Below are 16519 nucleotides of genomic sequence, written 5' to 3'. Positions count from 1 at the left end.
GGTAGGAAATGAGCAAAGCGCCTGGGCTCCGCCTTTCTCCGCTGATTGGCGGGCGCGGGTGAGGTCACAATGGCCGGGTACGGGGCTCGAAGTTGGAACGTGAGGACGAGGGGGGAGAGCGCCGGGGGCGTGGGGGATGGGGTCAGGACTCCTGGGTTCCCTTCGCAGCTCTGGGGGGCGGGGGGTCTGGTGGGTTAGAGCGGGGGCTGGGAGCCAGGACTTCTGGGTTCTCTCCCCAGTTCTGGGAGGGGAGGGAAGGGAAGGGGGGGTCTGGTGGGTTAGAGCAGTGGGGGTTGGGAGCCAGGACTCCTGGGTTCTCCCCGGCTCAGGCAGGCAGGTGGGGGGGGGTCTAGTGGTTAGAGCGGAGGGGGAGCCTGGGAGCTAGGACTCCTGGGTTCTCTCTCCAGCTCGGGCAGGGAAGGGGAGTGGGGTCGAGTGGGTTAGAGCAGAAGGGGCTGGCAGCCAGGACTCCTGGGTTCTCCCCAGTTCTGGGAGGGGAGTGGGGGATTCAAGTCACTGGAGGCAGATAGCACCAGTCCCTGTGTCTCAAGTCCTGTCCCCTTATCTTTGCCCTCCCCAGCACCTTGCCACCGCCGTGCCAGCACCGGTGTGGGGTGTGAGCCGCCAGGAGACGGGGACTCCCCCATTATTGTGCAGGCAATCAGAATCACCCATGCCCGGACATGGCACCAAACTGGATTGGATCTGGCACCGGTCGGACTCTGAGCTCCCTCCGCCAGCTGCTCCTCCAGGCTGGGCCCCGGCACGTCCCCTGCGGGCGGAGAACCTCCTCCCAGGCTAGCAAATCCGACCCCGAGGGGCTGGCGTGGAAAAGGACCCAGCTCAAGAACAAGGCAGAGAAGCGGAGGAGACAGCGGGAGAGGCTGGAGTCCATTGAAGCCGGAGTGGCCCGGAGGCAGGAGGTAGGGGGCATCCGATGAAGTGAGCTGTAGCTCACGAAAGCTTATGCTCAAATAAATTGGTTAGTCTCTAAGGTGCCACAAGTCCTCCTTTTCTTTTTGCGAATACAGACTAACACGGCTGTTACTCTGAAATCTCCCCTGGCAGTTAGTGCTGGCCCCAGTGTAGTGCTAGGGGGCGCTGTGCTGCAGGGAATGGGGGGGGGGCTCAGTAGGGGGCGCTTTCCCCTCTCAGTCGGTGCTGACCCCAATGTCCTGTCTTGGGTGAAACTAAAGACCCCCTTTTAACTCCAGGAGAGGACATTGTTTTTCCTTTTCTGTGACCCTGCTTTGCAGAGTTGCTGTGCGCCTTCTATGCAGCTGCCCCACCCCAGAAGTGGCTGCATTTCAGCACTATGAGCGCAATACCTGCACGGTGTTGCTGTGGACTGTTTTCCCCTGGCAGCTCTACCCCAGAGGCGGCTGCATTTCAGTGCTACAAGATCAACCCCTGTGCAGTGTTGCTGGGGGCTGTTCCCCAGCTGCCCCACCCAAGAGATAGCTGCATTTCAGTTCAGAGCGACCTCCCCTATAAGTCTCCTCTGTGATAAATGTTGTTCTGTAGCGCGGCAAAGCCAGATCTATGCAATCATCCCTAGTATGGAACCTGGTTCATATCCCAGCATCCTCTTGGGTGTATTTGGTTTTTCCCCAGGTACCTCAGGGGCAGGCTAAGGTGTGGGCTCCGAAAGATGTGGTTCTGTATGACATCCCGACGGCCGACGGTCAGAAGAAAGGTATGATGGGAAAATGTAACCCCTCATGGACCCCCTCTGCCCCACAGCTGGCGTGAGAGCGTTCTGTGCAGGGTCCATCCATCTGCAGCCTCGCTGTGTCTCTCCATTCCTTAGACCAGACACTGCCCCTGCCCCTATAGAGACTTTGTTAGGGGCCTCTCTGTTCGTGGCTAACCGTATGCTGGGTCTCTCCCTAGACACTTCCGTGCCCCTGCCGGCTGCTTACAGCCCCCGCTACGTGGAAGCTGCGTGGTACGGGTGGTGGGAGAAGGAAGGATTCTTCAAACCAGAATATCAGGTAAAAACGTCCCACGGAATCAGAGTCCCACCCTTGACATGAGTGGTGACAGGGCTCAAAGCTGCACCAGGGGGCGCTGTGCTGCAGGGAGCGGGGCAGGGGGGCTCAGCAGGGGGCGCTCCCCCCTCACAGTGCTGACGTCAACGGTGCGCTAGGGGGCGCTGTGCTGCACGGAGCGGGGTAGGGGGGCTCAGCAGGGGGCGCTCCCCCCTCACAGTGCTGACCCCAATGCAGCACTAGGGGGTGTTGTGCTACAGGGAGCAGGGCGGGGGGCTCAGCAGGGTGGGGTCCCCCCTCACAGTGCTGGCCCCAGCTGTGCAGTCGGGGGCGCTGTGCTGGTTAAAACACCCTCTCTCTGTGTCTCAGAGCCGGCAGCCCCATAGGAAACCAGAAACCTTCTCCCTCTGCATCCCCCCACCCAACGTCACGGGGTCCCTACACCTGGGCCATGCCCTCACGGTAGCCATCGAGGACTCGCTGGTGCGATGGTGAGTAGGGGCTCAGAGGGGTGGGGAATGGGCTATGGGGCCTTTCCCCTCTGGCCCCGGGGCGGGGCGCTGGCTGGCCCGGGGAGGGGTGGGTTGTGGCACGCAGGGCCCGGCTGGTGGCTCGCCTACTTGTGTTGCAGGCGCAGGATGCAGGGCTGCCAGGTGCTGTGGGTGCCGGGATCGGATCATGCTGGAATTGCCACTCAGGTGAGACCAGAGGGGAAAGGGACCGGGCGCGTCTACATTGCTGGGGTCTGGCGCCTCCCCGAGCAGCCGCAGAGAGGGCAATGGAAGCATTAGTCCACCGGCATGGCTGCATCGGCATGAGGGGTCAGGTCGGCAGAGCTACAGTGCTCCGGGGCGTGGGATTTTCACACCCCTGAATGATGGAGCTAAGTCAGCCAAAATTGTAGGTCGGGTTATGGTGGGTGTGTGCTGGAGGGAATCAACGCTGTGCATGGTGCTGAAATGCAGCCACCTCTGGGGTGAGGCAACGGGGGGGGGGGGACGGACAGCCCCCAGCAACACTGCACAGGGATTGCTCTTGTAGCACTGACATGCAGCCACCTCTGGGGTAGGGCAGCTGAGGGTCTCGTGCTGTGTGTGTTCCTGCTCTGTGTGTGGCTCCCTCTCTCTGGTGACGCTCCCTTCTCCCCCGGCAGGCGGTGGTGGAGCGCAAGCTCTGGAAGGAGCGGGGCGCCCTACGGCAGGACCTGACGCGAGGGGAATTCCTCGCCGAGGTCTGGAAATGGAAAGAGGAGTGAGTATAGCTATGGCGTTGCCGGCCTGAGTCCGTGCTGGGCTTGGCGGGGGCAATAGGGGGCGCTGGGCTTCAGAGAGCGAGACAGGGGCTCGGTGGGGGGCGCTGGCCCCAGTGCCCCTGTGTGGCGCTAGGGGGCGCTGTGCTGCAGGGAGCAGGGCTGGGGCTCAGGAGGGGGCGCTCTCCCCTGGCAGCTCGTGCTGACCCCAATGACCGGGTGCGGCACTAGGGGGCGCTGTGCTGCAGAGAGCGGGCTGGCACTTTCCCTTGGCAGTCAGTGCTGTAAATCAATGTTTCTTTCTCTGATCAGGAAAGGGGACGAGATCTTCCGACAGCTCAAGGCTCTGGGGGCATCTCTGGACTGGGACCGAGTCTGCTTCACCATGGACGCTGTGAGTGTCTGATGTGCAAAGATGCCACTGTTCATGATCCAGGACTCCGGGGTTCTCTCCCCAGCTCTGGGAGGGGAGTGGGGTCTCTCTGGTTGGTCCCGAGACATGCCCACGCGAATGCAATTCCCTTCGCCCACCCAGGGGTTCTCAGCGGCTGTGGCAGAGGCGTTCGTGCGATTGCACGAGGACGGGCTGGTGTACCGCGAGCAGCGCCTGGTGAACTGGTCGTGCGCCCTGCACTCCGCCATCTCCGACGTGGAGGTGAGTGCGTGGTCTGGGGGGCAGTGCTGGGGATTGGGGGTGAGTTGTATCTTGGAGGGCTGTAGTTGGAGGAGACCAGTATGGTCCCACCACGAGTCTCGTGACGCAGTCTCTCCCCGGCAGGTGGAGACCCGGCAGCTCCGGGGTCGGACTCTGCTCCCTGTGCCCGGCTGCTCAGCCCCGGTGCCCTTTGGATTGATGTTCACCTTTTCCTACAAAGTGGATGGACAGGAGGGTGAGTTTCCAAGCTCAATACAGGTGGGTATGGCAGGTGTTCCCCAGCTGCCCCACCCCAGAGGTGGCTGCATTTCAGCGCTGGGTGAGCGATCCCTGTGCAGTGTTGCTGTGTGGGTTCCTCAGCAGCCCCGCCCCAGAGGTGGCTGCATCTCAGTGCCGGTGGGTGAGCGATCCCTGTGCTGTGTTGCTGTGTGACTCTTCCGCAGCGGCCCCACCCCAGAGGTGGCTGTGGTTTTTTTCATGGTAATAATCCAGCCCCATACGGTCACCCTCTTTCTGTCTCTCCCTTGCCCTGTCTCCGTTCTGGGGAAGACGAGGAGCTCCCCGTGGCCACCACCCGCCCAGAGACGATGCTGGGGGACGTGGCTGTGGCCGTCCATCCCGACGACCCACGGTTCATGGTAAGGGGTGGAGAGGGGGGGTGTCGGGGATGAAGGGGGCAGGTGAGAGGTCATCTCCATGGAGACAGGGTGGAGCCACTTTGGGGCAGAGGAGAATAAGTTGTCTCCTTGGAGAAAGGGGTAGGGTTTGGGGGGAAGGCGGCATCCTCTCCATGGTGACAGGGAGTGGGTCTCATGGGGCAGAAGGGTGAAAAGTCATCTCCATGGAGACAGACTGGTGTCTCCTGAGAGACAGGGGCAGGGTCTCTTTGGGAGGAGAATGGAGCTCATGGCTGTGGAGAAGAGGGTGTGGTCTCATGGGGAGGAAGGCAGAGTCATCATTATGGAGATGAAGTTCTTCGTCATGGAGACTGTCGTCTCTGGAGTTGGGGCAGGCTCTCTGGAGGAGAAGGGAGGGTCATTGCCGTGGAGTTGAGGGGGTGGGGTATCCATGGAGTTTAAAGTGGGGGATCACTGGAAGTGTCGGGGCATAATGGATCTTGGCTTTGATTCTCCCTTTTTATTTTGACAGCATCTGCACGGCAAGTGGCTCCGGCACCCATTCACTGGGTGCCTCCTGGCCATCATCACGGACCCCCTGGTGGAGCGAGACGTGGGCACAGGTAAGCACCAGCCCCCTCAGCCTTATCAGGTCTCCGAGTTGTGCACTGGCTGGAAGGTGGCTATATTGGTGTCATTAGTGGGATCCAGGTCTCAGAGGTTCTTTCCTGTCCACTGTGCCCTCTGCAGGAGCCGTGAAGGTGACACCGGCTCACAGCCATGCCGACTACGAGCTGGCCAAGCAGCATGGGCTGCCCCTGGTCTCTGTGATTGGGGAGGATGGGGCCATGACAGCTGAGTGTGGAGACTGGCTCCAGGTAATGACACCCCTCAATCCTGACCCACAGCCCCCTGCTGTCCCAGCCCTGGACTCCCTCCCCCCCCCCTCATTTCTACTTGTGCCCCTCAGTCCCAAACCACAGCCCCTCTGTTTTACCCCTACTGCTCTGTTCCTTTCCAGGGCCTGAATCGCTTCGTGGCTCGTGAGAAAGTGGTGTCTGCCTTGAAGGAGAGAGGCCTGTACCGGGGTATGAAGGATCATGCCATGGTGCTGCCCCTCTGCAGGTAGTACACCCCCTTACCGATGGAGCATGGTGCGGGAGAGTGGAGGGGGTTCCGTAGGGGATGCCCTCCCCTTGCTGTCAGTGTTATCCCCAATGCCCCAGTGTGGCGCTCGGGGGCGCTGTGCTGCAAGGAGGGGGTAGGAAGTACCAGGATATTACAAATGGATCTATTTCTCTTTTTCCATCCTACAGTCGCTCCGGGGATGTGATTGAGAACCTGCTGAAGAGCCAGTGGTTTCTCCGGTGTGAGGGAATGGCCCAGAGAGCCCTGGAGGTGAGGGGTCCCTTAATGGCCGCTCCCGCATGGCCACCACTTAGCACAGGGAGTCCTGACTCCCAGCCCTCCCCTGCTCTAACCACTAGTTCACCTGACCTTGATTTAAGCCATGATGGTGCCTTCTTATTGGACTGCACAAATCCCTGAGGCATAGGCTGTAAGAGTTAATCTTGCTCTGGATGGGATTTACAGAAGAATCTCCTGATGGTGTTTGGTGGCAGTAGTGGGATACAGGATTCTATCCTGAGAACTTCCCTAGTTCTGGGAGCTGTAGTGCAGCTTGGTCTGTCTGCCCTCTTGGAGGTTCTGCTGTCCAAGACAGGTTAGCTCAGGGGTGGGCAAACTTTTTGGCCCGAGGGCCGCATCTGGGTGGGGAAATTGCTTGCAGGGCCGGGGCAGGGGGGCGGAGTGCGGAGTGTGGGAGGGGGTGTGGTGTGCAGGAAGGGGCTCAGGGCAAGGGGTTGGGGAAGAGGAGGGGTGTGGGGTGCAGCAGGGGGCTCAGGGCAGGGGTTTCGGGTGCAGCAGGGGGCTCAGATCAGGGGGCTCAGGACAGGGAGTTGGGGTGCAGCGGGGGCTCAGGGCAGGGAGTTGGGGTGCAGAAGGGGTTCAGGCTCCGGCCCGGCGCCGCTTACCTGGAGCTGCTCCGGGGTGACAGCAGTGCCCACCGGGCCCAGGGCAGGCTCCCTGCCTGCTGGCCCCGGCCCCGCACCGGGAAGCGGCCGGCACCACGTCCCTGCGCGGCCCCTGGGGGTGGCAGGGTGCAGAGGGCTTCGCGTGTTTCCCTCTCCTGTGGGTACCTCCCCCGAAGCTCCCATTGGCCGTGGTAATCTGTTCCTGGCCAATGGGAACTTTGGGGGAGGTACTCACAGGCAAGAGCAGCCTGCGGAGCTCTTCACCGCCCCACCCCCAGGGGCTGCAGGGACGTGGTGTGGCCACTTCCCAGAGCGGCAAAGCGCCACGGGGGTGGCAATCCCACGGGCTGGATCCAGAGCCCCGAGGGGCCGGATCCGGCCCGCGGGCCGTAGTTTGCCCACCCCTGGGTTAGCTCGTCCGTCTCTGTCTCGCCCTTCAGGCTGTGGAGTCAGGGCGTCTGAAACTCACCCCGAAATTTCATGAGAAGAACTGGAGGACGTGGCTGTCCAACATCAGGTGAGGGGAGTTCTGCCCCCCACTAATCATTAGACCCTCCTCCCGCTCCAGAGCTGCAGATAGAACCCAGGAGTCCTGGTGTCCACCCCTTCCTGCTGTTACCCACTAGACCCCATTCCTCTCCCAGAGTGGGGATAGAACCCAGGAGTCCTGGTGTCCACCCCTTCCTGCTGTTACCCACTAGACCCCATTCCTCTCCCAGAGTGGGGATAGAACCCAGGAGTCCTGATTCCCAGGCTCCGCGCCTCTCCTTTCGGGAGCAGGATCCATGTTTGTCTAGTTTGTGAGCAACCCTACAATAACAAACTGGCTTGTCAATAATTCAAGGGGAAGGCTGGCTCCTTAGCTCAATCTGGAATGGCTCTCTATCACCCCTTGTGGCCAACTGGGGAACTGGCATTAAACAAAACAACCTTATTGGCTTTGTTGTTTGCTTTATTGTAGCGATTGGTGCATTTCCCGACAGCTGTGGTGGGGCCATCAGATTCCAGCCTATCAGGTCTCTGTCTCAGGGTCATGTGACTTAGGCAAGGTGAGATATTTGCTTATCTGGCGTGTTATTGGCATGTGGGGGGAAGCTCCTGGCTATGCCAGCCCCAGCCTCTCCCAGCAGGGGGCGCTGTGGGGAGTCGGGGAGGGACGCTGGCTGTCGGGGAAGCTCCTGGTTACTCACCAGGGGGGACTTTAGCTAACTTACTTGCATCTCTTGTCACGCATTTATTAACAGGATGGGAGTGATGCATTGTGGGTAGTGGGCAGGACAGAGGCGGAAGCCCGCAGAAAAGCATCAGGGATTTTGAAGAAACCGGAAGAGGAAATGGAGCTGGTGAGAGGTGAAGAGAAGGGCCTCTAGGGGATGACTCTGGCAAGGAAGGAGGGGGTAAAGCCTCAAGTAACAAATGGGGCAAAGCCCCAGAGCTTCTCACTTCCCCCGTGCACTCACTTTTCACCCCTGTCTGCTTCAGGACCTTCTTTTGGTGGTTGCAGTGGGATACACAAAATTTCAACCATTTGCATAGGCTGTTATCCAGAATGCTTGGCCTATTCCAGAGCAGGCCTTGGTGTCCCCATTCTGGAATGGGGGGAATGCCCTGTAATTTTGGGGGTGCTCCTGAGGGCAGATAAACCCGGAGTTGTTTCCTGTAGTGACCCCAACTTGTTTCATACCCAGAGAAATTGGGGTAGTGCCCTACCCTAAGGGAGGCAGGCGAGACCATGCAGAGATAAAGGAAACTACCCAATATTGAGGAAGTCGTTTGTTATTGTAGGGTCCCCAGGGTGCTGCTTCCTTTGCTAACCTACCAAGCCACTCATTGGCCGATGCTCTGTGTTTGTGTCTCCAGATGCTGATGTCCTGGATACCTGGTTCTCTTCTGCTCTCTTCCCCTTCGCGGCCCTGGGCTGGCCCCATAAGGTGAGCAACACAGAGAGCAAAGGGGACAGGTAGGATGCCGGGCTCGATGGGCCCATTGCTCTGCTCAGGGTTGGCTCACTCCTTCTCTTCCTCCCCCCGCAGGTTGGAGACCTCCAGGAATTCTACCCCAGCAGCCTCTTGGAGACGGGCAGCGACCTGCTCTTCTTCTGGGTGGCTCGGATGGTGATGCTGGGGGAGCAGCTGACCGGAGAGCTGCCGTTCTCCCAGGTATGCGGGGCAGGGACAGCCCAGGGCTGAGATAACAGGGGGGCTGTGGGTTGGGATCAAGGAGCGCCGGCAGAGCTATGGGGGGAACCTATGCCTGGGATAATGGGGTCTGCGGTTCTCTCTCTTTCCAGGTTTTCCTGCACTCCCTAGTGCGTGATGCCCATGGCCGGAAGATGAGTAAATCGTTGGGGAATGTCGTAGACCCACTGGACGTCATTCACGGGGCCTCCCTGCAGGTACCGCACCCGCCTCCCTCCCCGAGAGGCCCTACAACAACAAACTGACCCCTGCAGCATGCCAACAGAGCCCCAGAGAGACCCTGTGATGACAAACTGGGCCCTGCATCTCGTCCCCCACCCCAAGAGACCCTACAATAACAAACAAGAACCTGCATTTCCCGCCCCCCTCAAGAGAGACCCTACTATAACAAACTGGACCCTGCATTCCACCCCCAGAGAGACCCTGCAATGAAAAACAGGGCCCTGCATTTACCCGCCCCCCCCACACCCTCCCGCCAAGAGAGACCCTACAATAACTGGCCCCTGCATATCTCTCCCCACCACCCCTACCATTCAGAAAAAAACAAACAACACAACATCCGTGCTCCAGGCACCCCTATAATACCAAACTGGCTCTCCCAGCCCCTCCAGGAGACCCTACAGTAACAAACTGACCTACACTCACCACAGACCCTACAAAAACACATCCCTCCCCGTCACGCCTGCCCCTGATGAGGCTCTCTCCTCGTTGCAGGATTTGCAGGGGAGGCTGCGAGATGGGAACCTGGACCCCCGAGAGGTGGCCATCGCTGTGGAGGGACAGGTGGGTCCTTCCCCTCCATCGTCCTGCCCCACTGACCCCCTTCCCCCGTTCCCATCAGTCAACTCCTCCCCTTCATATCATCACCCTTCCATTCCAGAGACGAGACTTCCCCCAGGGGATCCCCGAATGCGGCACTGACGCCTTGAGATTCGCGCTGTGCTCCCATCGAGTCCAAGGTGAGAGCAGGTGCCTTTCCCCTCTAGGGGGCGCTAGCTCTGACCCTGCCTCGGGTTGGGGGACTGGCTTGCTCAGAGAATGGGACATGGGGCCTTTCTCCTCTAGGGGGCACTGGCTCTGATCCAGCCCCAGGGCAGGGCACTGGCTGGATCGGGGCCTGGGATCAGGGCTTTTCCCTACTTCTCTATGTTGCCCCCAGGGGACGACATTAACCTGGACGTGGCCACGGTGCTGAGCTCCCGGCACTTCTGCAACAAGGTGTGGAACGCCGTTCGATTTACTCTGGGGGCCCTGGGAGAAGGGTTTGCCCCACGGACCCCGGAGGAGGTAATGGGGTGTTTCGGGGGTGGGGAGGAGTTACAAGCAGCATTGGTTCCCTCTGCTGGCTGTGGGTGCAACTCCAGGGGTCAGTATAATGGGGAGGAGGGGGCACAGGGTACCAATGGCTCCTTCTGCTGGGCACATGTGGTATTGCAGGGGGTAGTATAACGGGTGAACATGGATGTATCTGGCACGGTCTGCTGGGTACAAGGTGCATGGCAGGGAGATGGGGAAATACTGGGTCTATGTGGTGCCCTCTGCTGGGCGTGGGTGGTATTGCAGGGAGGCAGCAATGAGCCCCAGAGATTTCTGTAACTCGGGCTGGAGTCAATCCTCTATCCCTGCCAGGTCTGCCCCAGCTCCCCCATGGACCGATGGATCCTTAGCCGTCTCTACCACACTGCAGTGGACTGCGGCCAGAGGTTCGGGGAGTACGAGCTGCATTTGGTCACATCCACCATCCACCACTTCTGGCTGCACAACTTCTGTGATGTCTACTTGGTGAGTGAGTGTCTGTTCTCCTCTGGTCTGGATGGGAATCCTGCCTGCCCGGCTCTGCGTAGGGAGTTTTGTTCAATCTCGCCCTAGCCCCTGTTTCTGCCTGTTTATAAAAATATATGCTCAAAAAGAAGCAGATCAGGATTGAGGGGCCTGGGAGGCCTGTGGGTCAGGATTGAGGGGTACAGGTAGACCGGGGGAGGGGGGGGATACCAAATGAGATGTCCCAGTGTCTTGGTCCCATCTATGAGATCCTTTGTTTATCCTTCCAACCTACCTATCTCACCCATCATCCAGTCTTCCACCCAACTTTCTAACATCACCACCCCAACGTAGCCATCTGACCGTCCGTCCAACCCAATGTAGCCATCTGACCATCCGTCCAACCCAATGTAGCCATCTGACCGTTCGTCCAACACAGGCCAACCCATCATGTCCAACCACCTGTCCCACCTATCTAACCCATCCATCCAACACAACCTGTCCACCCCACCGCCTAAGCTATCACCACCCCGATATACGGCCTCTCCCTCCCTTGGCAGGAGTCGGTGAAGCCCGTGTTGCGCAGCAAGGATCAATCCCGGATCCTGCAGACCCACCAGACGCTCCTCAGCTGCGCCGACCTGGGCCTGCGCCTCCTCTCGCCCTTCATGCCCTACCTGGCGGAGGAGCTGTGGCAACGGCTCCCCAAGCCGGATGCGGACTCTGCTCCCAGCATCTGCGTGGCCAGATACCCCAGTGCTGAGCAGCCGGTGGGTGAGCTCTGGGCGCCGAACGGGAAGGGGTGGCTCAGTGGAGAGGGGGTTGGGACCTGGGGGGTTCTGAGTTCAGTTCCCAGCCCTGCCACTGCCTGCCTGTGTCCTCATGGGCAAGTCACTGAATCTTTCTGGGCCTCTGTGAAACAGGAATAGTAATAATAATAACCCTCCCCTTGTCTAGGAGACAGTGAGCTCTGTGGGGCAGGGACTGTCTCTCCCTGCGTGTCTGGCCAGCGCCCGGCCCAACGGGGCCCTGATCTCAGCTGGGGCAGGGACGGTCTCTCCCTGTGTGTCTGGGCAGTGCCCGGCCCAACGGGGCCCTGATCTCAGCTGGGGCAGGGACAGTCTCTCCCTGTGTGTCTGGGCAGCGGCCGGCCCAACGGGGCCCTGATCTCAGCTGGGGCAGGGACGGTCTCTCCCTGTGTGTCTGGGCAGTGCCCGGCACAACGGGGCCCTGATCTCAGCTGGGGCAGGGACGGTCTCTCCCTGCGTGTCTGGGCAGCGCCCGGCCCAACGGGGCCCTGATCTCAGCTGGGGCAGGGACGGTCTCTCCCTGTGTGTCTGGGCAGTGGCCGGCCCAACGGGGCCCTGATCTCAGCTGGGGCAGGGACGGTCTCTCCCTGTGTGTCTGGGCAGTGGCCGGCCCAACGGGGCCCTGATCTCAGCTGGGGCAGGGACTGTCTCTCCCTGCGTGTCTGGCCAGCGCCCGGCCCAACGGGGCCCTGATCTCAGCTGGGGCAGGGACTGTCTCTCCCTGTGTGTCTGGCCAGCGCCCGGCCCAACGGGGCCCTGATCTCAGCTGGGGCAGGGACTGTCTCTCCCTGTGTGTCTGGCCAGCGCCCGGCCCAACGGGGCCCTGATCTCAGCTGGGACTTTTCTATGTTACTGTAACACAATAATTAACAACAGCATCACAAGTGAGGGGTCACTGCTTCGTTACTGTAGCTTTGATGATAAACCCATGGTCTTTGCTAGCAGTAGGTACAAAGAGGCTGGGGTTTTTGGGCGTGGGGGCAAAACACTGGTTTGTTTTTGTGGGGTTGCTTATAACACTTGATATTTACTATCAGTAGATCCACAGAGCTATGAGCTTGCACTGGTTGGTTATTGTAAAGTTGCCAGGCACGTGTAGATCCGCAGAAGTAGGAGCCAATGCTGGTTTGTTATTGTAGGGTTGACCATAATCTCCTGGACTTTAAGAGCTGGAGAGAGCGCTTTGGGGGTGAGAGGTGCTGGTTTGTTACTGTAGGGTTGCTCATGAACAGTCAGCCCTGGACTCCAGTAGGACTTGTGGGAAGCAGCCTTAGGCAGTGCTGCTTCCTGGTGGGGCATGTCGGAAACCACTGAATTCCCTTCTCTTCGCTGCAGGCCCATTGGTGTCGCCCCGCGGATGAGGACGACTTCCTGCTGGTGCAGGAAGTGGTGCGGGTGGCGCGCGCCCTGAGGGTGACCTACCGGCTGACGAGAGCCCGGCCGCCCGGTGAGCAGGGGGGATCCCTGCCCATAGGGGCAGGAGGGAGTTCATGCCCCATGGCCTCTGTGCTGAGCTTGCCAATGACAGGCACTGGTTAGTGCCACCTGGGCTGGGTGTTTAGGAACCTGGCTAAATTGCCTCGTCCCTACAGGACACGGGGGTGGGGGTGCGTTGGGGTGCAGCCCATAGGGGACTTCAATTCCCAGCATGCACTGGGAGAGCAGCCTCATCCCATTGGCTGCCACCCTGGCTCTAGCACAGGGGTTCTCATTACATGGGGGGGTTGCGAGCTGTCCTCCTCCACCCTAAAGCCCGCTTTGCATCCAGCATTGATAATGGTGTTGAATATATAAAAAAGTGTGTTTAATTTATGAGGGGGGTCGCACTCAGAGGTTTGCTGTGTGAAAGGGGTCACCAGTACAAACGTTTGAGAACTACTGCCCTAGCACCATCATGTCCACCTGATGTGATGGGTGTGGCCTGTGGGGGGACTACAATTCCCAGAATGCACTGGGAGGAGAGCCTTAGCTCCATTGGTTCTAGCCTTCTCTTGTGTGGTTGCCCCATATGGGTAAGATGGTGGCTGTGCCCCACTGGGGGAGACTGCAATTCCCCAGCATGCACTGGGAGAGCAACCTTTCCACATTGGCCGCCAACCTGGCTCTAGCCCTGTTTGGTCCCTCCAACGCGGTGGGTATGGCCAATCAGGACTACAATTCCCAGCATGCCCTGGGAGGGCTGCCCTGTCCCATTGGCTGATGGGTTCTCTCTCTCTCTGTCCCTGCAGTCTACCTGGTGTGCTCAGAGCCAGCTGCCCACAGGGTGTACGAGGAATATAGGGAGCCCCTGCAAACCCTGTCCCTGGCTGGCTCTCTGGAGCTTCGCCCCTCCTCCAAGGGGGCGGAGCCTCCTGTGGGCTGGGTGCGGGGGAGAGTGAACGACCACACTGAGATCTATATGGACCTGCAGGTAAGAGCCAGACGCAAACTTCAGGCATCAGGGGAGGTTGGGATGGAGGGCAGGGAGTCAGGAAGAACACTGGATAGTGTTGCTCAGTGAGATGTATTGTGGGAGAGGTTATGGCTTCCTCTGGCCATTGCAACAGGTGGGATACTGGGCTAGATAGGCCCGTGGCTCTAATCTGGGGTGGCAGGGAAGGATCCCAGGCTAGATGGGTCCCTGGGACCTTGCGTTTGGTGATGGGTTAGAGGAGGCCAGGGAGCAGTGTTCAGAGATCAGGGGCCCGTTGGGGAGAAGGCACAGAGCTGGTCAGGAATGTCCTGATGGTGAGACGACTCAGGCTCCAGTTCCCATTGCCTAGGGGGTTAACTAGGCTCTTGGCTTGAGGTTGCACCACATCCCTCGAGGAAATTATTTCCCTAGTGGGACTGTGGCTGTATTGCCGTAATGGGTATACTCTGGGATTGAACCTGGGACCTGAAAAATCCATCCTCAAGCCCTTCTGCTAAAGGACTCCTCCCCGCACACCACTAAACTGTGGTGTTGGCAGCAGGATGCTATACCCACTGTCACCTCTAGAGGATGACATGGTCACACATTAACCAGGGTGTCCGTCCTATTCCTGGAAGGGTCTGTTATACCCAGTGTCACCACTAGAGGGTGACATGATCACACACGTTTAACGCTTGTATTACTCTACACCTGGCCGTTTCTTATCATCCTTTCCTGACAATCCCAGGGGCTGGTTGACCCCGAGGCAGAGCTCCCCAGGCTAGCGTCCCGTAAGAAGAAGCTGGAGCACCAGATCTTGGAGCTCACAGCACGAACCCAGGCATCTGGCTACCAGGAGAAAGTCTCGCCGAGAGCCCGGGCAGAGTGTCAGCAGAAGGTGATGGATGGCAGTGGCTGGTGGGGTTTATGTCTGGTTGAAATGCTTTTAAAATATTTATTCAATGGGGAAAAAAAGCCTTTTTCCTACATTCACATTTTCACCTTTTTGATTATTATTTTGTGACTATTGGGGGGGCGGGGGAGTTGAATTTTTTAAAGCAAAACATTTTTACTGAAAATTTTGCTTATCTTTAATCAAAACTTTCTCTTTGCTTTCCCCAAGTTTCAAAAGTAACAATTTTTTTTTTTTGATACCCATTTGTTTTAAATATTTCCAGTGGATTTTTTTTTAACCCCACCCTGTGATTTCAACGGACTCACATTAATAAAAGAAACCATTTGAGAGATTTCTTAGGAAATGAGAAACGAACACATTCGATTTTAAACCAGGCAAAAAGGGCAAGAAAAACCATTTTTGAATTTTCAAAATTTCTTAGGCAACCGTTTTTCTTCGGTATGTATGAGAGAGAGAGAGGCTTGATCCAGCTGTTGGGGTGTGTGTTGCGAGCGCATATATTCCTCTGTGTGTGTATACGTGTGTACATATTTTACCGTGTGTATGCGTAAGTGTATTTTCCATTCCAGCACTAGAGGGGAGTGTGTGATGCCTATTTTAGCCACTGGGGAGTGACCTTGAGAGAGAATTTGGAAGGGTGTCCATGCGCCCATGTACAAATAACAGGTGAATTTGGAGGTAGGGTGGATATGGGTGTATGTGTGTGTGTTGATCCCCATGAAGAGTGAATTTGGAGGTGGGGGGGTGTCAGGGTTTGGGGGGGCGGGTGTCAGCGATGGAGGACGTGACTATGTTTGTCAGATCTGGATTCCCCTCTCCCTTCCCCCGGTAGATTTCCTCTCTCCGGACTGAGCTGGTGCAGCTGAATCAGGCCCTGGAGAGCTTCGGCCGCATGGCAGCAGGGTTGGGAACACCTCCATCAGCGGCTGTTGAATGAGTCACCTCTGGGCAAACTGGATCCATCGCTGCTGGATGTGGAAGGGACCCAGGCGATCGGGCAGCCAGAGGCCGGGCTCTAATGCTGAGGATCAACGTGGCTGAGATGCGAAGAGTCTTGAAGGCCTGTAGGGGGCCAGCTGCAGGGGGTCACTCGTGCTGCAGAGCAGGACTGTGGGTGCGAAGTACCAGAGCGCAGGTGCAGACTACTCTCCCCTGGCCACCAGGGGTCACACTCGTGCCACGGATGGTGCAAACAAGCCAATTTCTAAGGGGCAGAGGAAACTGCCCTGTCTGGGTGCATGGAACATCCCTTGTCCCCCTCTAACCTCAGGGCAGGGCTCACTTACCTCTAGGGGGTGCCGTGACCCTCAGGCTCTGCTGCTCTCCCCGCCTTCCCCCCCCAGGGCAATTCAGACTGAATGACCTCTGGGCTTGGATTTCCCACAGGATCCACCCCAGAATCAGCTTCTGTTTGTCAAACCAGGCGCATCCCAGTGGGCAGATGTCATGGATCTATAGCACATTTATCTCTAATGGCTCTGGCTTTTATGGAAATGAGGCGGGGCCCCTCGGGCTTCTGGGAAAATAAGCCAGCGGATCGGTGGGGAAGTTGGGTCACCCATTAAAACTGATGGGGAACTAATCTGCTCTCTGAGGTCTGAGCTGCTTTTATAGCGTAGCCTGAAGACACAAGCCTGTGTGTGTGTTGTGGTTGTCACCTGGGCTTTTGATTGTGTATGTATTATATTGATGTGATCACCCCATTTCAAAAAAGATATATTGGAACTGGAAAAGGTACAGAGAAGGGGCAACAAAAATGATTAGGGGTATGGAACAGCTTCCATCAGAGGAGAGATTAATAAGACTTGGACTTTTTAGCTTGGGAAAGAAATGACTAAGGGGGGGATATGACTGAGGTTAATAAAATCGTGACTCATGTGGAGAAAGTAAATAAGGAA

At 58.2% G+C, this 16519-nt stretch overlaps 1 protein-coding gene across 2 annotated transcripts; it reads left to right on the top strand.

The window, feature by feature from the left end:
- Positions 1–9: 9 nt before the first annotated feature.
- VARS2 (valyl-tRNA synthetase 2, mitochondrial) lies at positions 10–16515 on the top strand. Of its 2 annotated transcripts, none has more exons than XM_048818397.2 (30): positions 10–77; positions 581–923; positions 1615–1696; positions 1894–1994; positions 2361–2482; positions 2623–2689; positions 3145–3242; positions 3553–3634; positions 3776–3895; positions 4019–4130; positions 4445–4533; positions 5045–5135; positions 5263–5390; positions 5534–5637; positions 5829–5910; positions 6986–7062; positions 7507–7594; positions 7790–7895; positions 8406–8476; positions 8579–8704; positions 8836–8940; positions 9458–9526; positions 9624–9702; positions 9903–10030; positions 10373–10525; positions 11065–11274; positions 12649–12760; positions 13542–13723; positions 14454–14603; positions 15454–16515. In XM_048818397.2, the coding sequence occupies exons 2-30, from the start codon at positions 684–686 to the stop codon at positions 15556–15558; spliced, it is 3279 nt and encodes a 1092-aa protein (XP_048674354.2). In that variant the 5' UTR covers positions 10–77; positions 581–683; the 3' UTR covers positions 15559–16515. The 2 variants fall into 2 exon arrangements, with proteins under 2 accessions (XP_048674354.2, XP_048674355.2); XM_048818398.2 differs by having other exon boundaries at positions 57–99.
- The last annotated feature ends 4 nt before the right edge of the window (positions 16516–16519 follow it).

The sequence above is a fragment of the Caretta caretta genome, chromosome 14 (genome assembly GCF_965140235.1).
Source record: "Caretta caretta isolate rCarCar2 chromosome 14, rCarCar1.hap1, whole genome shotgun sequence".
NCBI classification, from domain to species: Eukaryota; Metazoa; Chordata; order Testudines; family Cheloniidae; genus Caretta; species Caretta caretta.
This window is presented reverse-complemented; position numbering and strand designations above follow the sequence as displayed.